General features: G+C 38.2%; 1 protein-coding gene across 2 annotated transcripts in view; it reads right to left on the reverse strand.

Annotated features, from left to right (window-relative positions):
• The window catches only part of SVEP1 (sushi, von Willebrand factor type A, EGF and pentraxin domain containing 1), a 205,318-nt gene that overhangs the window by 22,552 nt on the left and 160,175 nt on the right, over positions 1 to 22,591 (reverse strand). For both annotated transcript variants that reach the window (XM_078436599.2, XM_078436598.2), the window contains exons 38-41: positions 18,581 to 21,372; positions 16,408 to 16,633; positions 13,732 to 13,887; positions 675 to 738 (exon numbers count right to left, since the gene is read on the reverse strand). In XM_078436599.2, the coding sequence (XP_078292725.2) occupies positions 675 to 738; positions 13,732 to 13,887; positions 16,408 to 16,633; positions 18,581 to 21,372 (3,238 nt within the window). The remainder of the gene's footprint in view (positions 1 to 674; positions 739 to 13,731; positions 13,888 to 16,407; positions 16,634 to 18,580; positions 21,373 to 22,591) is intronic.

The raw sequence follows: 22,591 nt of genomic DNA on the forward strand, positions 1-22,591 counted from the left end.
AATACATTTACAGTACCAGACTACATTTATTGAAAAAAAAAAAAAACCCACATATAAGTGGACATGCATGGTTCAAACCTGGGTTGGTTAGGAGGTCAACTGTACATTGTCTCCAGCAGAGAGATCATATGGACCATGTGTTGGGAATGAACTCATGTGAATGAACTCATATCTTGCTCAATAAACTTGCATGTTCTCATAAGATGAGTTAATGCAAAATTCCACACACACACAAAAAGTGACAGATGTGATGACAACATCACTTTAAAAAACTGTCAGTTTTGGCTAGTACCGTCACCAAAAAACAATAGCGCTAAGCCTTCTAATTATAATTATTTGGGGGAAAAGTCCACAAAAAGAATGCAAATAAATCCAATAATGAACTAATTTCGAAACAAAATGTTTGCCATTCCCAATTTGGTAATTTTGTGCTCTATTCCAATTTAATCATTAGTTTCTACTATTATTTTTGACCCTTTTATTGGCTCGGGGACCTTGAGCAAAAAGCCCATAAAAGATTCTCCGACAGTTTACGGAGATGATTAAAAAAATTTTTTTTATTAAAAAACTGATTTATAAAGAAAATGTGGCCATGTTGTTATCATGTGTCACATGATATGGTATCGTTTTTTTTTTTTTTTTTTTTTAGGACTGCTCAGTGTCATTTGACTTACTTTTGCACACTGCTACCTCTCCACTCCACATTCTGTTCTTCTGACAAACACGTTCCTTGTTCCCCTGTGAATTGATGAGAAAAAGGTCATTGACAAGATTATACTCAGTAACGGAAAGATGATAAGGGAACACAAAGTAATCATGGCCGTGAACTTGAATCTTCCAGCACTGGAATGCTAAATCAATTGATTAAATAAATATAGTTTTTAAGGGCTAGGTTTAGACTTTCAAAAATGCTTTCATCAAATTACTTCAAACTTCATACCCTGGCTGAGCAGTGTAATTAAAGTACAGATTTTATTTCACTTTCTACTGACCTGACATCTGATTATAACCAATAGCAAAGGTCGATCAAAAACATGTTTGAAATGTCAAAGAGGTATATTTGCTGAGTAAGTTTTAAAAATATTTTGAATTGAATTTATTTTTCAGTACCTGAGAGAGGTATGGCCAAGAATGTGAATTGGCATTGTTACACCTTATAGTTTTGAACATAAAACAAGTTAAGATATCTTACGGGTATGAAGAGTGAATTTTTGGCAATGTAACTTAACCATTAAAGATAAATTTATCCTGGGGCACCTGGGTGGCTCAGTAAGGTCAGCATCCGACTTCAGCTCAGGTCATGATCTCACAGTTCACGGGTTCGAGCCCCGCATCGGGCTGTGTGCTGATAGCTCAGAGCCTGGAGCCTGCTTCAGATTCTGTATCTCCCTCTCTCTCTCTGCCCCTCCCCCACTCATGCTCTGTCTCTGTCTCTCAAAATAAATAAACGTTAAAAAAATTAAAAAAAAAAAGAAAAAAAAGAAAAATTTATCCTACTAAGGGCCCAAGCATTCAAAATTTTATTTGGGGTAAAAATCTTTCTAAAATGTATTTCCCTGCCTTCTTAAATAAAGTAAAACAATGGGGCGCCTGGGTGGCTCAGTCCGTTGAGCGTCCGACTTCAGCTCAGGTCATGATCTCGTGGTTTGTGAGTTCGAGCCCCGTGTCGGGCTCTGTGCTGACAGCTCTGAGCCTGGAGCCTGCTTCGGATTCGGTGTCTCCTCCTCTCTCTGCCTCTCCCCTGCTCATGCTCTGTCTTTCTCTATCTCTCAATAATAAATAAAAATGTTAAAAAAAAATAAAGGATAATTTAAAAAAATGAATATAATTTACTTGAAAAATTTTATGATTATTATTCTGAATATATTTTTGCATATTTTTCAATATCCCATAGCCCTTGATGGCTATATAGGCAGTTGGTCCTCTATAGTTATTATAGGCATATATGGACTAAGATTACTATTCTTTGACTTCTGGATATAATTTTTATGAGTCTTTGTTTCTTCCCTCTTTGTTGGTTATCTTTTACTGTAATCATCAGTGTTCCTAATGATAATGCTTCTCCATGCTTTAAATTCCTTAGCTACTATGGAAAACTAAGATAAATAAAATTTTGTAATATATGTTTAAAAAGATTAGGTTCTAAGTAAAGTTTTAGGGACCTTAATTCTAAGTCAGTATATGCACATGGATTTTGTCACCTGTTTCTTCATTGCTCAGAGCCCTTTGGATATCATATTGTCTTGAAGCTGTGTTCTACATTAGCAAGAAGTCTGAAAACGAGCTATTGCCTCTATTTTGGTTTGATCTGACTGATGCCTTTCATCCTTATTCTTTATCAAAGATATTTTCTTTGAGCTATCAGTTTATTGATAAATCTTTACCTATAAAGATTCCATTGACTCTGGTGGAAGGTTACTCTCCTGACTTTCCAAAAAAAAATTGAATCAATTAAGAAAATGTTTCTTTTGATATACAGTCATTATTTTTTTTCTTATTGAAAAAAGTTATGTGTGTTGATTATAGAAATTTTGGAAAATACAAATGAAAAATGGGGTTTTTCAGGATTCTCCATCCAGAGACAAACACTGTTAACATTTGCCATGCTTTTTCTACACTTATATACTTACGTATGCACAGGAAAATGTGCTATTTTAGTTTGTGAGTTTTTATTAATTTTGAGGAAGTGTATGACAAGCCATTAAAGCCAGTTCCCTATTTAGGTACTTCCAGAGTGGACTACAGTCAAGTAGTTAATTTCAGTTAATAGTTGAGCATTTTCCCCACTATTTTTCCCTTCTCTTTCATCTAACGATTTGAATAATAAATATTCTGTTTTGACTATGCCAATTTCTAATTCCAACAGAAACTCAAATAAATCTATTTTCTGTAATTATTGATGTAAAAAAAAAAATCAAATGCTGTCTTTGGGCTCCCTCCACAGTTACGCTGCGAATTTCATCATACTTTTCCTTTTGACTTTTTTTCTCTCTGTCCCTTTACATCTCTTGTTTTTGATGAATGAAGCTGGAGTTTTAGATCCAGATTAACATCCAGTAACTATTTTTGACATAGTGTTTTTGCATGATCAACCATTAGGTTAGATACTTACAATGCTTTAGAATCATCACAACTACTTTATTGTTCACTAGTGATTTTATAAAATGACTAGCCCATTTTTGAGTTATTTATTTTGATTTATTCCTCAATTTCCTATAGTAATTTTATTTCAAGAAGATTGCATGTGTGGTAAAATTTCTGAGACTTAGGTGGCTTAAGAAAGTTGTTTATTGTACATATAAACAGTAACTTACTTACAAAGCGGAAGAATTTAACATGACTGACATTGATTGTCCAAATTGCTTTGCCTGATTTGGGTAACAATACAAATAGTAGTAGGGATCACAGTAATTGCCCTATACTGAACTGGAACCATGCATAAAAGGCAGTGCTTGCCACTTTTTAAATCTTCAGCCCTTGCAGTAACCTTGCAAAGGTCGCTATCAAATTTCTAGTGTAGACAAAACAGAGAGGAAACAGCGGCAGAGAGGTTTGATTTATTCTCTTAATACTTCTCGTCCAGTGAGAGACAGAGCTTGTAACAGAGGTCTGCTGGGACCATGTTGCTATTCTTAACCACTTTCCAGCCACTGACCCTTGCCATCTGGAGTGCTTGTTAAAAATGCAAACCCTTGGGGCGCCTGGGTGGTTCAGTCGGTTAAGCGTCTGACTTCAGCTCAGGTCACGATCTCACGGTCCGTGAGTTCGAGCCCCGCGTCGGGCTTTGGGCTGATGGCTCAGAGCCTGGAGCCTGCTTCCGATTCTGTGTCTCCCTCTCTCTCTGCCCCTCCCCCGTTCATGCTCTGTCTCTCTCTGTCTCAAGAATAAATAAACGTTAAAAAAAAAAAATTAAAAAAAAATGCAAACCCATAGGTCCTATTTTTAGAGGGTCGCAGCCTAGGAATGTACACTCCTTTTTTGAACTTCTCAGATGATTCACAAGCAATGGGTTCATAGACCGCACTTTGAGAAACACTGAGTGATGTCTCAGAGTGGTTCTCTGTCCTAGTCCTGGCCATACGTTGGAATCACCTGGGAAACTTTTAAAAAGATGCTGCCGCCCCGGACCCAACTGACAGAGGTACTGAATTAATTAGCCAGGGGTGACAGTAGGTATTGGTAGCTTTTAAAATCTTGTCTCATGGAAAAACTCAAACACATGAAAAATGTAAAAGTAGAAAGAAGAGTAACAAACTCCCACATAACCATCACCCACCTTACACAATTGATTCAAAGCCAAACTTGTTTCCTCTAAGCCCCACTCCCTTCCTAAAAACTCACATTATTTTACAGCAACTCCCAGATATCAAATCATTTAACAGTAGTTATTTCAGTATGAATCTCTAAAAGATGAGCGTTCTTAGAACTATAACCACAATAACCAATAACATTACCACAGCTTAAAAATGATAATTCCTTAATATTAATCTAATCCTGTTAGCAGTCAAATTTCCAATTGTTGCATAAATTTTGTAACTGATTATTTTGTAGTTCAGTTGAATCGGGACCAAAATAAGTCTACCTGGTTTATGAACCTTTTTAAATCTATAGGTTCCTTCTATTTCTCCCTTACACTGCCAACTTATTTGTTTTAGCAACTGGGAAACTGGGTCCTTTGTTCTGTAGCCATTTCTACAGACAGAATTTTGCTGATTGCTCCATGGTGGTGTCACGTAGCATGTCCTTCCGTCTTTGGTGTCGGTTGTCGGGATTTAGAGATTTTATAAGATTCAAATTCAAAAAAAAATTTTGTTTGGCGAGACTTTTTCATATGGTGTGTTTTTCCATCCAGAGGCACATAACATCTGTTTGCTTCTATTTTTTCTAACACCAGTAGCCATGATGATGACCTACATCCATTAGTTCCTAAGAACTGCAAACTCTGAGATTTAAATCCTATTATTTATTGACTGAAATACTTCTATAAAGGGAAGCTTCCCTCATCTACTACTGGTTTTCTAGTCATGCAGCTAGCCTGGAAAAGACAATTCTTCTTTTATTGTCTGTTTTCAAAATAATGAATTTGTTCATAAGCATCTTCTAATATTGGTTACCAACTAATTTTCTTTAGTGTCATTATGAGTCTACTATTACTCATGACATATTTGATGTGTTTCAGTCCATTAAGTTACTACCTTATTGAAGCCCAAATGGTCTTATGTTGGCCTGTGGGAGCCTCGTCCAGTTGACCCTCAAGGCTTTTTGACACGTAGGCTTTGATAAGTTCCCTGCTATCTCACAGGACAAGTTTTCTTAGCTAATCTTTTATATTTCATGTACCAGACCTGGCATTGGTTATTTCTGATAGTAGCTGGACATTAACAATTTTTAAAAGTTTCTAAGATAAGGGGAGCCTGGGTGGCTCAGTTGGTTGAGCATCTGACTCTTGATTTCAGCTCAGGTCACGATCTCGCAGTTCATGAGATAGAGCTCCGGGTCAGGCTGTGTGCTGACAATGTGGAGCCTGCTTGGGATTCTCTCTCTCCCTCTCTCTCACCCCCTCCCCCACTTGTATGCATGCTCTCTCTCTCAAAATAAATAAATACACATTAAAAAATTTTCTAAAACAAGTTTCTAAGATGTTTCTAACATGTAGCCTAGAATGAGAACTATGGCTATAGCACTTCTTCTCAATTTTATAGTTAACACTAAGGTATTTGCAAAAATTTTTAAGGTAAATTATCTACTTCCTCAAATTTAATGACCCATCAAGTTGTTAAATATTAAATTTCAATTATTAAGTTTAAATTTTATACCACTTTACTTCTTAAGAAAATGCAAGATTAGTAATCTAACATGAAGAAATAAATTTCAAAAACAGAAAAACTCTCCAATTGTAATCAACCATTACATTATCCTCCTTCTTTTCTTTTTTTTAAAAATCTTTTAAGAAAATGAAATAAGATCCATATATGTCTAGTTCCAGTTTTCATGGACCTATGTTATGACAATTCTGATTGCATGCTCAAAAAATAATAGAACATACTATACAAATTTAACAAATCACTGGCAATGAATACTTCTGTAAAACCCCTATTTAAATACCATTACCACAATAAAAACAGGAAAGAAGTTTCCTGAAAAACCAGATGATGGCATTATGAAATATAAACATGTCTCTTAAATTTCAAGTTTGATGATATAATCAATCTTCAGCAAAACTGACTCCCGAGAGGAGGGGAGAATGGCAATGGAGGAGGACCCTAGACTTGCCTCATCCCGCACATACAACTAAATAACTATCAAATCATACTAAATACCCCCCCCCCAAATCAACTTGAACACTAGCAGAACAGCATCCACAACTTAAGGGAGAGAAGAGGTCACATGGAAGAAGGTAGGAAGTGAAGAAATACAGTTTGAGAGAGAAACAGATTGTGGTCATTGCAGTGGGAAGAAAGCTGCGGTCACAGAGAAGGGTGAGAGGCAGAATAGCATAGAGGGGAGTGCATAGGGAAAACAAATTCCCATAGCAATTGGCTTGGAAATCAAGAGAGCCTGTATTTCATGAGTTCTGGCAACCAGCAGGGCTTCAAGCCTGGAGTTGTTTTGTTTTTTTTTTTTTTTTTTAATTTTTTTTTTTAATGCTTATTTATTTTTGAGACAGAGAGAGACAGAGCATGAACAGGGGAGGAGCAGAGAGAGAGGGAAACACAGAATCCGAAACGGGCTCCAGGCTCTGAGCTGTCAGCACAGAGCCCGACGTGGGGCTTGAACTCACGGACCGGGAGATCATGACCTGAGCCGAAGCTGGACGCTTAACCCACCAAGCCACCCAGGCGCCCCAAGCCTGGAGTTTTAAAGATCAGTATGCTTGTCTAGAAGAGCTCAGAGGACATTGGGGCTGCTCTTAGAGAGAAGGCAGGCAAACATCCTTGGACATACAGTGTGGACACAGTGATCTGAAGAATGCCTGGGGCATACAGTGGGAAGGTTAGTTGCTTATCTCGGAGCATGTCCTAGAGAGGTAGTGCTCACAGCAGACCCATCTGGGAACAAAGGAACTAGCAGGTGCCATTTCCCTCCCCTCCCCTCAGCATAAGCCCAGAGCTACCTGCAGGAACCAGCACAGTGCTGACACTCACTACCTAACTTGCTTACACCAAACCATGCCATCCCATACTCCAGAAGAACCCTGCTTCCCAGTCATGCTTGCCTCAGTCCCAGAGTAGCAGACCTCTCCCTCACAGGAACAGTCTAAACCCCTGCCAACACCTCATCTCTCAATCTGGGAGTTTTGGAAGACCTTACTTCTGGTGGTGGTGGTGGTGACAGATCTCATTTCACAAACAGACCAGAACACACCTAGTTAAAATGTGCCACATTCAGGTCAGGGACAAACACTGCTCACAATAGGCAAAGAGAACCTCTGCAGACCACTGGCCTGAAGTATAACGAAGCCAGGACACAAAATCAGAGCACATGCAGCACACACTGGAGTTACTCTCAGAAGCACCAGGCCCTGGGGAAAAAGGGACACTACAGTGCAGGGTACTACAGACCTCTTCTTCATAAAGCCATTACCCTCAAGAACAAGAGATGTAGCTGACTTTCCTAACACAGAGAAACTGGCACAGAGAGTTAGACAAAATGAGAAGACAGAGGAATCTGTCCAAATGAAAGAAAGGACAAGGCCACAGCCAAAGATCTAAGCAAGACAGATATAAGTAACATGCCTGATGGAATGTTTAGCAATGATCATAAGGATACTCACTGGACTTGAGAAAAGAGTAGAGGACATCAGTGACATTAACAGAGATAAGGAATAACATAGCAGACAAAGGGCTCAAAAACCAAAATGAGCAACATGCTTAATGGAATGAACAGCAGGCTGGAAGAAGCAAGGAAATGAATTAATGACATAGAACAGAGTAATGAAAAGTAATCAAGCTGTAAAAAAGAGGAAAAAAAATAATTATGAAAAATGAGGACAGACTTAAGGAACTCAGTGACTCCATGTATTATTGGAGTCTCAGGAGAAGACAGAGAAAAGGCAGTAAAGAATTTATTTGAAGAAATAATATCTGAGAACTTTCCTAATCAGGGGACAGAAACAGATATTCAGATCCAGGAGGCACAGAGAACCCCCAACAAAATCAACAAAAGCAGATCCACGCTAAGATATATTATAACTAAAATGGCAAAATATAGTGATAAAGAAAAATATTAAAAGCAGCAAGACAAAAGAAGACAGTTACATACAAAGGAAATCCCATAAGGCTATCAGTGAATTTTTCAGCAAAAACTTTACAAGCCAGAAAAGAGAGGCATGATATATTCAAAGTGCAGAATGAGAAAAAGTCTACAGCCAAGAATATTCTATCCAGCAAGGCTCATTCAGAATAGAAGCAGAGATAAAGAGTTTCCTGGAAAAACAAAAATTAATGGAGTTTGTGACCACTAAACCGGCCTTGCAAGAAATATTAAAGGGGACTCTTTGGTTGGAAAGGAAAGACCAAAAATGACAAGTATGAAGGTAAGAAACACAAAGCAATAAAAATGAGTATTTCTGTAAAAGTCAGTCAAGGAACTCACAAAATAAAAAAGATATAAAATATGACACCATATACCTAAAATGTGGGGAGAAGAGGAGTAAAGAATGGGTTCAAACTTAAATGACCATCAACTTAATATAGAGTACTATATACAGAAGATGTTATATACAAACCTAATGGTAACCTCAAATTAAAAACCACTAATAAATATGCGAAGAATGAAGAGAAAGAAATCCAAATGTCTTACTAAAGAAAATCAGTAAAACATGAAAGAGAGAACGATAAGAAAGGATCAGAGAAAATCTTCAGAAACAACCACAAAACAAGTAATAAAATGGCAATAAATATATATGTCAATAATTACTTTGAATGTAAATGGACTAAATGCTCCAATCAAAAGACATAGGGTGACAGAATGGATAAAAAAAAAACAAAACCCATCTATATATGTTGTCTACAAGAAACTCATTTTAGGCCTAAAGACACCTATCAACTGAAAGTGAGGGGACGGGAGAAACAACTATCACGTACCTGGGTGTCAAAAGTAAGCCAGAGATGCAATACTTATATAAGAGAAAACAGACTAAAACAAAGACTGTAATGAGAGACAAAGAAAGACACTATATAATAATAAAGGGGAAAATCTAACAAGAAGATGTAACAATTGTAAATAATTATGCCTCCAACATGAAGCACCCAAACACATAAAATAGTTAATTACAAACATAAAGGATCTAATTGACAGTAATACAATAATAGTAGGGGACTTCAACACTCCACTTCAATCAATGGACAGATCATCAAAACAAAAAGTCAACAAGGAAACAATGGCTTTGAATGACACACTGGAACACATGGATTTAACGGAAATATTCAGAGCATTCAATCCTAAAATAGCAGATTAGGCATTCTTTTCAAGCACACATGGGGCATTTTCCAGATCACATATTAAGTCACAAAACAAGCCTCAACAAATTCAAAAAGATAAAAGTCATACCATGCATCTTCTCTGATCACAACACCATAAAAACAGAAATCAACTACAAGAAAAATCTAGAAAAAACACAAATACATGCAGGTTAAATAAAATGCCTTAAACAATGAATGGGTCAACTTGGAAATAAAAGGAGAAATAAAAAATACAACGAAACAAATGAAAATGAAAACACATCAGCTCAAAACCTCTGGATGCATCAAAAATGCTTACAAAGAGGGAAGTTTATAGCAGTATAGGCCACCTCCAGAACCAAGAAAATCTCACATAAACAACCTAACCTTACACCTAAAGGAGCTAGAAAAAGAACAACAAGCAAAACCTGAAACCAGCAGAAGGAAGTAAATAATAAAGATAAGAGCAGAAATAAATGATATAGAAAATGAAAAAAATAGAACAGATACATGAAACCAGGAGCTGGTTCTGTGAAAAAAAAATCAATGAAATCCACCTAGCTAGACTTATCAAAAAGAGAAGAAAAAGGCCTCAGAGACATAAAATCACCAATGAGAGAGGAGAAATAACAAACAACACCACAGAAATACAAATATTTTTAAGAGAATATTATGAAAAACCATATGCCAAAAAACTGGACAACCTGGAAGAAATGGAAAAATTCCTAGAAACATAGAAACTACCAAAACTGAAATAGGAAGAAATAGAAAACTTGAACAGACTGATAGCCACCAAAGTCCAGGATCAGATGGCTTCACAAGTGAATTCTAGCAAACATTTAAAGAAGAGTTAATACCCATACTTTCTCAAAATATTCCAAAAAACAGACGAGGAAGGAAAACTTCCAAATTCATTCTATGAGGCCAGCATTACCCTGATACCAAAACCAGATAAAGACATCACAAAAAAAGAGAACTATAGGCCAGTATCTTTGATGAACATAGATGCAAGTATTCTCAACAAAGTACTAGCAAATCAAATGCAACAACATGTTAAAAAATCATTCACCACGATCAATTGGGATTTATTCCTTGGTTGCAAGGATGATTCAATATTCACAAATCAATCAACATGATACATTGTATCAGTAAGAGAAAGGATAAGAACCATACGATCTTTTCAATAGATACAGAGAAAGCATTTGACAAAGTACAACATCCATTCACAATAAAAAAAAAAACCCTCAACAAAGTAGGTTTAGAGGGAGCATATCTCAACATAATAAAAGCCATATATGAAAAACCCACAGCTAACATCATCCTCAATGGGGAAAACATGAGAGCTTTTCTCCTAAGGTCAGGAAAAAGACAAAGATGTCCACTCTTACCACTTTTATTCAACATAGTACTGGAAGTCCTAGCTACAGCAATCAGACAAAAAGAAGAAATAAAAGGCATCCAAACTGGTAAGGAAGAAGTCAAACTTCCACTGTTTGAAGAAGACATGATACTCTATATAGAAAACCCAAGACTCCACCAAAAAACTTCTAGAACTGATAAACAAATTCAGTAAAATCACAGGATTCAAAATCAATCCACAGAAATCTGTTGCATTTCTATACACCAATAATGAAGCAACAGAAAGAGAAATTCAGAAAACAATCCCATTTATAACTGCACCCAAAATAATAAGATACTTAGAATAAAACTAACCAAAGAGGTAAAAGACCTGTACTCTGAAAACTATAAAACACTGATGAAAGAAATTGAAGATGACAGAAAGAAATGGAAAAACATCCCATGGTCGTGGATTGGAAGAAATAATATCGTTAAAATGTCTATAATACCCAAAGCAATTTACACCTTTAATGAAATCCCCGTCAAAATACCAACAGCATTTTTCACATAACTGGAACAAATAATCCTAACATTTGTATGGAACCATAAAAGACCCTGAATCGCCAAAGCAATCTTGAAAAAAAAAAAGCACAGCTGGAGACCTCACAATTCCAGACTTAAGTCACATAACAAAACTGTAATCATCAAAACAGTATGGTACTGGCACACAAAAAAAGACACACAGATCAATGAAACAGAACAAAATGCAGAAATAAACCAACAATTTATGGTCAACTACTCTTTGATAAGGCAGGAAAGAATATCCAGTGGAAAAAAGGCAGCCTCTTCCACAAATGGTGTTGGAAAAACTGGATGGCAACATGCCAAAAAATGAAATTAGACCACTTTCTTGCACCATACACAAAAATACATTTAAAATGGATTAAAGATCTAAATGTGAGACTTGAACCATAAATTCCTAGAGGAAAACATAAGCAGTAGTCTCTATGATATCAGTCATAGCAACATTTTTCTAGATAGGTCTCCTCAGGCAAGAGAAACAAAAGCAAAAATAAACTATTGGGACTACATCAAAATAAAAATCTTCTACAGGGGTGCCTGGCTGGCTCAGTTGGTGGAGCATGCAACTCTTGATCTTGGGGTTGTGAGTTCAAGCCCCACGTTGTATGTAGAGATTACTTAAAGATAATAAATCTTAAAAAAAGAAAACCTTCTGCATAGTGAAGGAAATAATCAACAAAACTAAAGGGCAACCTATGGAATGGGAGAAGATGTTTGCAAATGACATATTCGATATAGGGTTAGTATCCAAAATATATAAAGTACTTATATAACTCAACACATCCAAAACAAATAACCCAATTAAAAATGGGCAGAAGACATGAACAGACATTTCTCCACAGAAGACATACAAATGGCCAACAGATACATGAAAAAATGCTTAACATCCCTCATCATCAGGGAAATGCAAATCAAAACTACAATGAGATATCACCTCACACCTGTCAGAATGGCTAAAATCAAAAACACAAGAAACAGCAGGTATTGGTGAGTTTGCGGAATGGAACGGAATGGAATATTAGCCATAAAAAGGCTGAAATCTTGCCACTTGCAATGACATGGCTGGATCTAGGGAGTATCATGCTAAGCGAAATAAGTCCGTCAGAGAAAGACAAATATCATATGATTTCACTCATATGTGGAATTTAAGAAACAAAAAAAATGAACAAAGGGGGATAAAAAGAGAGAGACAAAGCAAGAAACACACACTTAGCTATAGACAACAAACTGATGGTGACCAGGAGGGAGGGAGGTGGGGGGAACAGGTGATGAGGATTAGGAGTGCACTTGCCATGATGATCACTGGGTGATTAAAAACTTAAAAAAAAAAAAATGCAGCTTTCCCACCAAAGTAAATAGGAAGACAGAGACGCTGCTGATGGGGTTTTAATGTTACAAACCAGGAGTGGTCTTGCGACTAACTTGGGATTCAGCTAGAACTGCTCTGAGGATTTTCAGGCCACACCTGCCAGGTGGCAACCTAGGATCTCTACCAAGAACTCTCCAAAGTATTTAAACCCATTGCTTGAGGAAATCCTAGTTTGCGTACGTCAGTCCCTATGGTTACCTCCCCACAGTGACAGATGGCCTGGCCTGTTACACAGTAGGATTTAACAAGAGGCCAAAACACAAGTTTAAATGGCCAACTAAAGTAACAATAAAAGTCTTGTGGCTGGTATACTAGTTTCCTCTTCCTTTTCATGGCTCTGATTCTTTTGTAATTTGAGACTTACTTTGTTTTTTTAAAATTATAAGTCATTTAAGAAAATTAAAAAATATGTTTTTAACGTTTATTTTTGAGAGAGAGTGTGTGAGCGGAGGAGGGGCAGAGAGAGAGGGAGACACAGAATCCAAAGCAGCCTCTAGGCTCTGGGCTGTCAGCACAGGCCTGACGTGGGGCTTGAACTCACAGACCGTGAGATCATGACCTGAGGTGAAGTCGGATGCTTAACCGACTGAGCCACTCAGGCTCCGCCCCCCAACTTTTTTTTTTAATGTTTATTTATTTTTGAGAGAGAGAGAAAGAGAGACAGAGTGCAAGCAGGGGAGGGGCAGAGAGAGAGGGAGTCACAGAATCTGAAGCAGGCTCCTGGCTCTGGGCTGTCAGCACAGGGTCCAGCGTGGGACTTGAACCTGTGGACTGGGAGATCAGGACCTGAGCCAAAGCTGGACGCTTAAATGAGCCACCCAGGCTCCCCAATTATAAGTCACTTCAAATATTTCTTGGAAAGTGTTAGGATGTAAGGTAACAAAGTATAAAAATATCTTTTAGGACCAGAACCAGTGAAACAAATTGGTATTATACTAAAAATGTTCCCAGAATACTCAAAAAACAAATTGATTCTAGTTAAACAATTTGTTCACTTACCTCTAATTCATAGCCAGGTTCACACTGATAAATAACCATGCTTTCAAAAGTAAATTTACTGCCAAACACGAACCCATGTTCTGGACTTTCAGGTTTCCCACAAGAAACTGGACTGCAGGATTCATCAGAAAACGGTGGCTCCCAGGTGCCATCAAGCTAAATGACAAATGACAGATTAGAAGTTACACTTAAGAGTTAATACGTATGAATGAAGTTTGCAAATATTGGCAGAGCAGAATAATCCCTAAAATGATGATCCTAGAATTTGGTTCTACTTCTGATACGTATAGTCTGTGGCCTTAGAAAACACACATTAGTTATTAGATGCCCTTGTTAGTTATCACTGAACAATTTTAGACTTTTCTCAAACACATAAAACAAGCATTTTCTTCCTAATAGAAACCATTAAAATATCAAGAACGCCAAGAAGTGTGTTTTCATTATGATGCATGAGGACTGGATGGTTGATACAAATATTCCAGGGCATCCTTATATCCTGATACCAATCTATCATCACTTTTCACTTTATTTCCCACTGCCATGGTCAGAGTGAACATTTTTCAACCTTCTATTTAAGTGAAGTGAGGCATACACAGATGTTTCCCTTAAAGACTGTTATTCTCTTGCTAATATTCTTCTCTTTTCCTTGAGGAAACAGTGCATGAGCTCATTAACAGTCAATAACAGGACTTCAGGCTAAACCCTTTATTCTATGTATGAGGCAGAATTAATTTTATACGTATGTCTGCCTCATAGTTAACCATTCTCTTAGTGTCGGAAGTGTTAGTTGTATCTAATTTTTCAATTCTATGAATGGTGCTTCAATAAAGATACCTTTTTGCATAAATTGTTCTGGGTATTACTATTAACTTTTAAAAACTACATAGTACTGTTTTCTTTTGATACATCTGAAACCTGTTTTGGCATATTTTAATCCCCCCCCCCCCCATTGGTTACTTCATTATATCAGAGTAATTTGTTTACTAATGATTCCTTTCTCCATGGACTTGTGGTGACTCCTTTATCAAGATGTACTTGGATTTATTTCTTCCGTTCCACTCATTTTCCTTTCTGCTGAGTCTACACCAATACCACACTGATAGGACCTTTGTAATTCTGTAATATGTCATCATTTCAGGAAAGGCTGGACCTCCTGTACTCATGTTTCAAACTTCATAGTGATCTTCTCATCCATTTATTCTATGAAGGACAGAATCATTTTGCTCTATCAAGATAAAATATTTCTAGGCACTGAACATAGCGTTACACAATTTGTGCATCTAAACACTTATAAAGGGTCTATTCTACCTTTCGGACGAAAATTCAAACCCAAAACTCAGTTGTGTGAGGGTTAGGGGTCATACCTTGTGTAGAGAAAGTGAGGAGGGTTGTCAAAAATAAATTACTGATTCAGAAAAAAAGAGCACAGTCACCAGTGTTTGGGGTCCCACAGGGCACATGGAGGGGCACTCGATTGTTCACACACCCAACCCAGAGAAGCTCTGGGAGAACATCGAATTATTCCCTTAAACATGGTGGGACGAATTTCCCATTAGCTTACTTCAAACAGTTCAGGGTCTTTGAAAAAGCTTCCCCTCAAACTGCTTCAGTTCTAAATCTAAAAGGGATAATCTGGAAACGATACCAATTTTGACAGTGTGGTACCCCCGTCAGTCATCTGGCCTGCTTCCTGTGATGTTCCTGTTTTTAGGTTTGGCAGAAACCAATCACTGAGTATGCATGACTTATAAATGGAAAACTGGGAGGAGAATGAAATAGTTCTTGAGTCCCCACTAAATGTCAGGCATGTACTAGATGCTTTATTAACATTAATTAAATCCTTGCAATTACTGATTTACAAATAAAACAAGTTGGGGGAACATAAGGCCACAGAGCCTATAAATACTGAGATGCAGTTCAAAGGAATGTTTAAGGCAAAACTTATTTCTAGACCATGCAGCCTGCTCCCCACCTTCAACTCCTCCCTCCCCCAACTCCAGAAACAGAAGAATATATCAATAACTCATTTTATTTTTCTTTCTCTGGCTCATCTTATGGAAGCTAGGAGAAGGGGATGTGCTAGGAATATCTTCTATCTATGGTGTTGATCTAGGCCCTTTCCCCCATTAATTCTCTAGTTTTTTGTTCTAATCATACAAGACACACACTGTTATACACATTTTTTTTTTTTTTTCAAATAAGGAACTTGAAGCTTAGGCATTTTAGGTAACTTTCTTAAAGTCATACAAGTAGTAGGTAGCAGAGACAGCATTTGACTCTATTGTTTCTGCGACTTTTGTTTTTTCTACTAAAACTAGAGACATTTGCTCTCAATCAGGGCTCAGTTCCCACACAAAGACACTCTTTACAGGATTTATGTATGAGCCACCTGACTTATGGTTAATTTTTCATGAATATTTTGTTATAGATATTTGAACGCTTTATCTAACTTTGGCACTTTTTATCTACTCTTGGCATTTTCTTAGTTTAAAAATGGGAATATTGAAAAGAAAGATGCTTTATATTTCTACCAAAAAAACTTCTCAAATTCTTGACACAATTGGAAACTTGAGACATTTTTTTTTCAGGGCTGCAAAATACTGCTTGTGTGGACACACACACATTTAATATATGTAAATGAGTTACAAATGCATGTTCTAAGGCAGTGAATCTTACCTGACATGTTGATATGTTAACTCCCTCATAGATATACCCTTCTTCACAGGACACAGAAACTTGCTTATTCACACTGAAATCATCCCCGTGAACACGTATACGTGTTATATTTGCTGGCAGAAGACATTTTTTAGGACTGCAGGAGATTGTCTCAGGAAACCAATGACCGTCTTTCTGACAGGTGAATGTGTCTACAGTTGTATCCATCATGTAACCTTCTAGACATCTGGAATGGAAAAGCCAAATGAGTGTCTTAAAGAGAGTACAATACAGCTGGTGACTTATTCTTGGATTTAAGATGATGTTTCCAACACTCAGTGGAGATTTTATGTGACATATTAAAACTGATTCAAAGCTCAAGGGAATGGCGCTGCCATGCAAAAAACAAAACAAAACAAAACAAAAAAACAACATAACGAGGACAATCAGATCAGTCCTCAGTTGTCCACGCCAAGGATCAACCAAGCCTACAGTTGATTTAAATGTTGTTGACATTATTTACCTTTCTTGCAGGTAATATTAACACTGAATTCACTTTTATTCTGAAAATAGTTAACAGTTCTAAAAATTCTAGACAAAGTCCAAAATAGACTCAGATATTAACAAGAATATGACATAATTAATATTTATTGGGTATCTATTTGTGACAAGCACTGTTCTAAGTCCTTGATAGAGGGCATTTCTTTTAATCCTGAAAGGCAGATACTGTTATGTAACAAACCATGAGTTTGGTATTCAAACTCAAATCAAATTGGCTCTAAAATACTCTGATTTTTAGAATTTGCATTTATTTATTCAGCGAATGTTCACATAGCACTTATTAAATTCCAGTCACCGTTCTAAGTGCTCTACAAATATTAATTGATTTAATTTTAATGTCAACCCTATGGGTAGGTATGATTATTATCTTTATTCCCATTTGGCAGATGATGTGACTGACACCAGAGATACCCCAGGAAGTGACAGAGCTGAGATTCCTGCCTACGGAGTCTGGTTCCAGAGTCCGGTTCCAGGGTCCATGCTTTCACTGCCGTACTACGCTGCCGCTTAAGTTGAACCATTTAATGAACTAACATTGACTAGGTGGACATATATATTTTTTTAATTTCACAAATCACCAAGCTGGATAGGACTCACTTTTGCAAACTTGTAATCTGTTTACTACAAGATCTGAAACATCATCAACACACAGCAAGGAAGAACAAACAAGGGAGGTCTTGAGAAAGAGGTGATATCGGGATTTCTCAAGGTATCTCACACATCAACATCCAAAGAGAAAGCTGAAAATATATTTCAAAAGCAAGGGATAATTGTTGTTTTTCCTCTTGGTGCATGATATACTACTCTTTGGCTTTCTTGTCATTGAGGATCCTCCTGTGGGTTTATTCTTACCGCAATTAGGAGAAAAGGAAGGAGAGAAGGAAGGCTAAAATGTCCACAAGAACAGTTACTGAATTATTAACATCTAAGAAGCCAATATGTGAAAGATAAGCCATAACTCCTTCACAGAAGTGAGTCAAATCTAAGTTGATTTAGAGGGTTGATATATTGAGGGACATTCATTCCAATAAAAAAATAATTTATAGATTTATTCTGTATTCTCTCATTTCTTTTTAAGAATGCATTGTAGATAGGGAACTTTACAGAAAAACTCACTATTTGTGCATTAAATGCTTAGTTTGTTCAAATTGTGAAGTCTGGAAGGCTCCTTACGATATCTCCCTATTTATATTGATCAGTGAAGGTATATGCTTTTTGACCTGAATTCTTCAGCTTTTGCCTAATATGTCCAATATTTGCATGTATGGATATAACCATAAAGTGGTATCATAAAGAAATTTACCAGCATGATGTTTAAAAGAAAAAAGAGCCTTGCGACTTAAGAGATAGGAAAGCTAGCTAGAGAATCTTACTGTTTCATGAAAATCAACAGAATATGATAATCATGATACTTGTATTAGGAACTACAATCTGAAAATGGAGTTTAGTTTTTATAGACAATGGACTTCTACATAATTATGAATAGAATAAGGCCAAGGGGTTAAAAACTTCAGCTTTGGGAGAGCAGTCCAGAGGTGGTATTTTCCCAATTTGCTAAATTTTTGACCGAGTGCTTTTTATTTTACCGCCCTCCAGCCTGCACCCTTTGGAGATTCTAGAGCCACGGTCTTACCTGAGTCTCACTTTACTTTCATAGGTGTGTGACTCTCCAGTTGCTATGGCATTGGCGACAGATGGGGGGGGTCCACAGGACAGGGGCTCACAGACTGGATAAGGCTGGCTCCATGTCCCCTTCTCGGTACAAATCAGATCTGAACTCCCTTGGATGACATACCCGGATCTGCAGTTGTAAGTTATCGCATTTTCCTCCAAAGAGCCGCTCTCACTGATGAATGCATTTGGTATCGTTGGGGGAGAACCACAAGAAGCGTGTTCACAGTGTGGGAAGACAGAGCTCCACTGGCCATTGGCTTCACAGGTGATTTCAGAAGCTCCATGGAGCTTGAAGCCTTTGAAGCACTGAATCTGGGTTGCCTTTCCACAGCCAAAATCTGTCCCGTTGACAGCTCCATTTTGAATTACTGGTGTGGAACACCTGCAAGGCAGGCAGGAAGGTGGGCTGCCGCTCCAGGAGCCGTTGGAAAGGCACCTTCTTGAAGGACTGCCATGGAGCTTATAACCAGGAAAGCACTGATACTGTATATGCCCCCCGTGATAAAAGGAGAAGCCATTAGAAAAGCCATGGGGAAGATCTTCAGGAGGGCCACAGTTGACTGGCTTACAGAAAGGAAACTCTGTATCCCAGTTGCCATCTGACTGACAGGTGAGTCTTGGAGCACCATGCAACACGTAGCCCTCGTGACAGTGGAACACCACTTCCTTCCCAAAGCCATAGTCCAAGCCATCCATCACTCCATTTGTCAACTGCGGTGGGGTAGCACACCTGACAGGCACACAGAGGGGAGTGGTTCCACTCCAATTTCCATCGGCAAGACAAACACGACTCCTGGCACCCTCGAGTAAGAACCCTACATTGCAAGTGTACTCAACCTCTTTTTGAAATGTATATTCATCTCCTTTCACCTGGCCGTTGGCTGAGACCGGAGGTGAACCACAGTCCACAGGGATGCAGATCGGCTCATTCCCATCCCAATTTTTATTTTGTTGGCATGTTCTCCTCTCGTTGCCATTCAACACATACCCAGGATTACACTCATAGAAGACCACACTCAGGTAGGTGTAGTTGCTTCCTTTGACAGAGCCATTCATAACTGGATTTGGTTTTTTGCATGAAATGGCCTCACAGGTTGGGGAAGCACCACTCCACTCTCTATTCTGTAGACAAAGTCTTATGTCAGAGCCCACCAGAATGTGCCCAGGTTTGCAGCTATACTGTATAGCACTGCCCATGGTAGTCTCTGTAAAATGCAAAAAGCCATTTTCAGGAGCAACAGGCAAGTCACATTCAACTGAAATACAGGAAGGTGCACTGCCATTCCACGTTCCATCTTCCTGGCAGATCAGTATAGGGTTCCCCAAAAGTTCATATCCTGGATTACAGGTGTATGAAACCATGGTGCCATGTGGAAAGTGTGCTAAATGTGTAGTAGGAGATCCCTTTGTGTTTTCCCAGGATTTAGTCACTGCTCCCAGGTGATGAGGAGGGAGAGGAGTCCGATATGGAACTTCCATCAAGTCCTCTTCTTGGTCAAAATATCCTTGACCACCTTTGACCTTAGTACAGTCTCCAAAATCAATATGAGGAGGGAGACCACAGTCTATGGTTACACATGTTGGTATAGAGCCTGACCATCCTGACTCTTCACAGGTCTGCATGGCATGACCAGCTACATGGAACCCAGGAAAGCAGCTGTAGATGATCATGGCACCGAAGCTATAATCTGCACCCTCTACAAAACCATTTTCAATGGCTTGTGGGGGATTACAGTGGATCGCACTGCATGATGGGACATCCACATCCCAATCACCTGTCTCTAAACAAGTCAAGGCTTTGGGACCTTGAAGCCTGAAGCCTCGGTCACAAGAATATATAACGCTTTGCCCATAGTGTAGGTCTGTATAAGAGAATTTGCCATTCAAAATCTCCTTGGGTTTTGGGCACTCAATGGGTTTACAGGTGGGTTTTCCTCCGAGCCAGTGACCATTTTCTCCACAAAGGGTGGTAGTATTTCCCACCAACTCATAGCCTGGCTTGCAGGTATAGAGAGCTGTGCTGAGATAGGCAAGACCTTGCACATCGATGATGCCATTGAGAATTTCCTCAGGTTGGGGACATTCCACTGGGACACATTCTGGCAGTGGGGAACTCCAGGTACCATCAGCTTGGCAGGAGGTGGTAGGATTCCCTCTTAGGAAAAATCCATCCACGCAAGAATACTCAACAGTACTTCCAAAATGAAGACTGGAAGAGGGAGCGGGGACACCAAAGGGAATTAGGGGAGGTGGGAGGCAAAGAACCATCTTGCAAACAGGAAAAGAATCATTCCATTGTTGTGATAGCAAGCATTTCAGGACAGGGGGGCCCTGAAGGGCATGTCCTTCTTTACAAGAAAATGTCACCATTCCTACTTCACTAGCTAATTCCTTCAGGACGAGCTGGTTTTCCAAGAGGGGTGGCTCTGGGCACCTGGAAGGCACACACTTCTGGTTTGGCTTCTTATTCCATTTGCCAGATTTCAGGCATGTCCAAGAATGATCACCAATGAGCTCATAACCCTCATTACAGAAAAACTGAACCTTGGACCCTACTTCAAAAATTTCTCCTTTCATGTAGCCATTCTGGATTGGGGGAGGTTTTCCACAGTTGAGGGGGATGCATGACAGAGGGGATTCACTGTACCAGTGGCGATTGGCTTGGCAAACAAATACAGGACTTCCAACTGCTTTGTAGCCTGGATTACACCGGTATCTTGCTTCACTCTCAAAGATCCTGCCAGTTGCATGCTGTATAACAGGGAGAAAACAATTAAGCACAGTTTGCATAACAAATCATATGGTTGACTAAATACTGTGAATAATAATTTAAAAATTAAACTAAAAATACCTATGTTAAAATGAATCCATTAAGGCATAAGTAAATATAGACTTCTGTTTCTTTTTTTCAGTAGGTCCACTCTATTTTTAATAAGCGAAAAGGATAGGTCAAATTAGGTAATCTCTACTGCAGAAATTTTTACCATAGGGTTGAGCCCATAATTGGTAAAAGACCAACCGTTTAAAATTGATGATTTGATGGAGCACTACCAAAAATTATAAATTACTTAGTTCAAAAAAATCTTGCTCACCAAAGCAATGCTGGAGTGTGTTGCTTTAATCACAGAAAAGGAAACATACACATACAAACATACCTCTATTTGTTAATGTTGTTAAAAAAGAAGCAAACAAAATATGTTTCGTGGATATATTCCTAACAGTACCATCAGAGTTTTTTGTGTTCATTCTTAACATACTTCAAAAAAATTGCTGCTCTGAGGATGGGAAATAAAAAAGTAATACTTCATCTTTTAAACAGAAAGTTAATACTCATGATCTCAACATTTAAATAAATAAGTGCTTAATATAAGAACAAGTCCTTTTCTTTCTTTCTTTCTTTCTTTCTTTCTTTCTTTCTTTCTTTCTTTCTTTCTCTTTCTCTCTTTCTTTCTCTTTCTCTCTCTCTCTCTTTCTCTCTTTCTCTCTTTCTCTCTTTCTCTCTTTCTCTCTTTCTCTCTTTCTTTCTTTCTTTCTTTCTTTCTTTCTTTCTTTCTTTCTCTCTTTCTTTCTTTCTTAAAAAATGTTTAAGTAGGCTTCACACCCAGTGTGGAGCCCAGTACAGGGTTGAACTCATAATCCTGAGATCGAGACTTGAGCTCAGATCAAAAGTCAGACACTTCACTGACTGAGCCACCCAGGTGCCCCAGTAACAGATCGTTGTCAGGCAGTACGAAAGACGAATTAGTTATGAAAACTTTAAAAGGATTATCATGGTAATGTCTAGCTTCCACACTATAGTGAATTTCTCATTCTAGTGGACGTAATTATTTGTTTTGTGGATTTATTTCTTGGGCACCCACCCCCATGCACATAAGCACCATACCATCAGAGGCCTAAGCTGTGTTGTTAAATACCAGCTTTCCGATGCTTACCTGGCACCTAGTAGGAGCTCCAGAGATATTTGTCAAAG

Source organism: Panthera onca, chromosome D4 (genome assembly GCF_046562875.1).
Source record: "Panthera onca isolate mPanOnc1 chromosome D4, mPanOnc1 haplotype 2, whole genome shotgun sequence".
NCBI lineage: Eukaryota > Metazoa > Chordata > Mammalia > Carnivora > Felidae > Panthera > Panthera onca.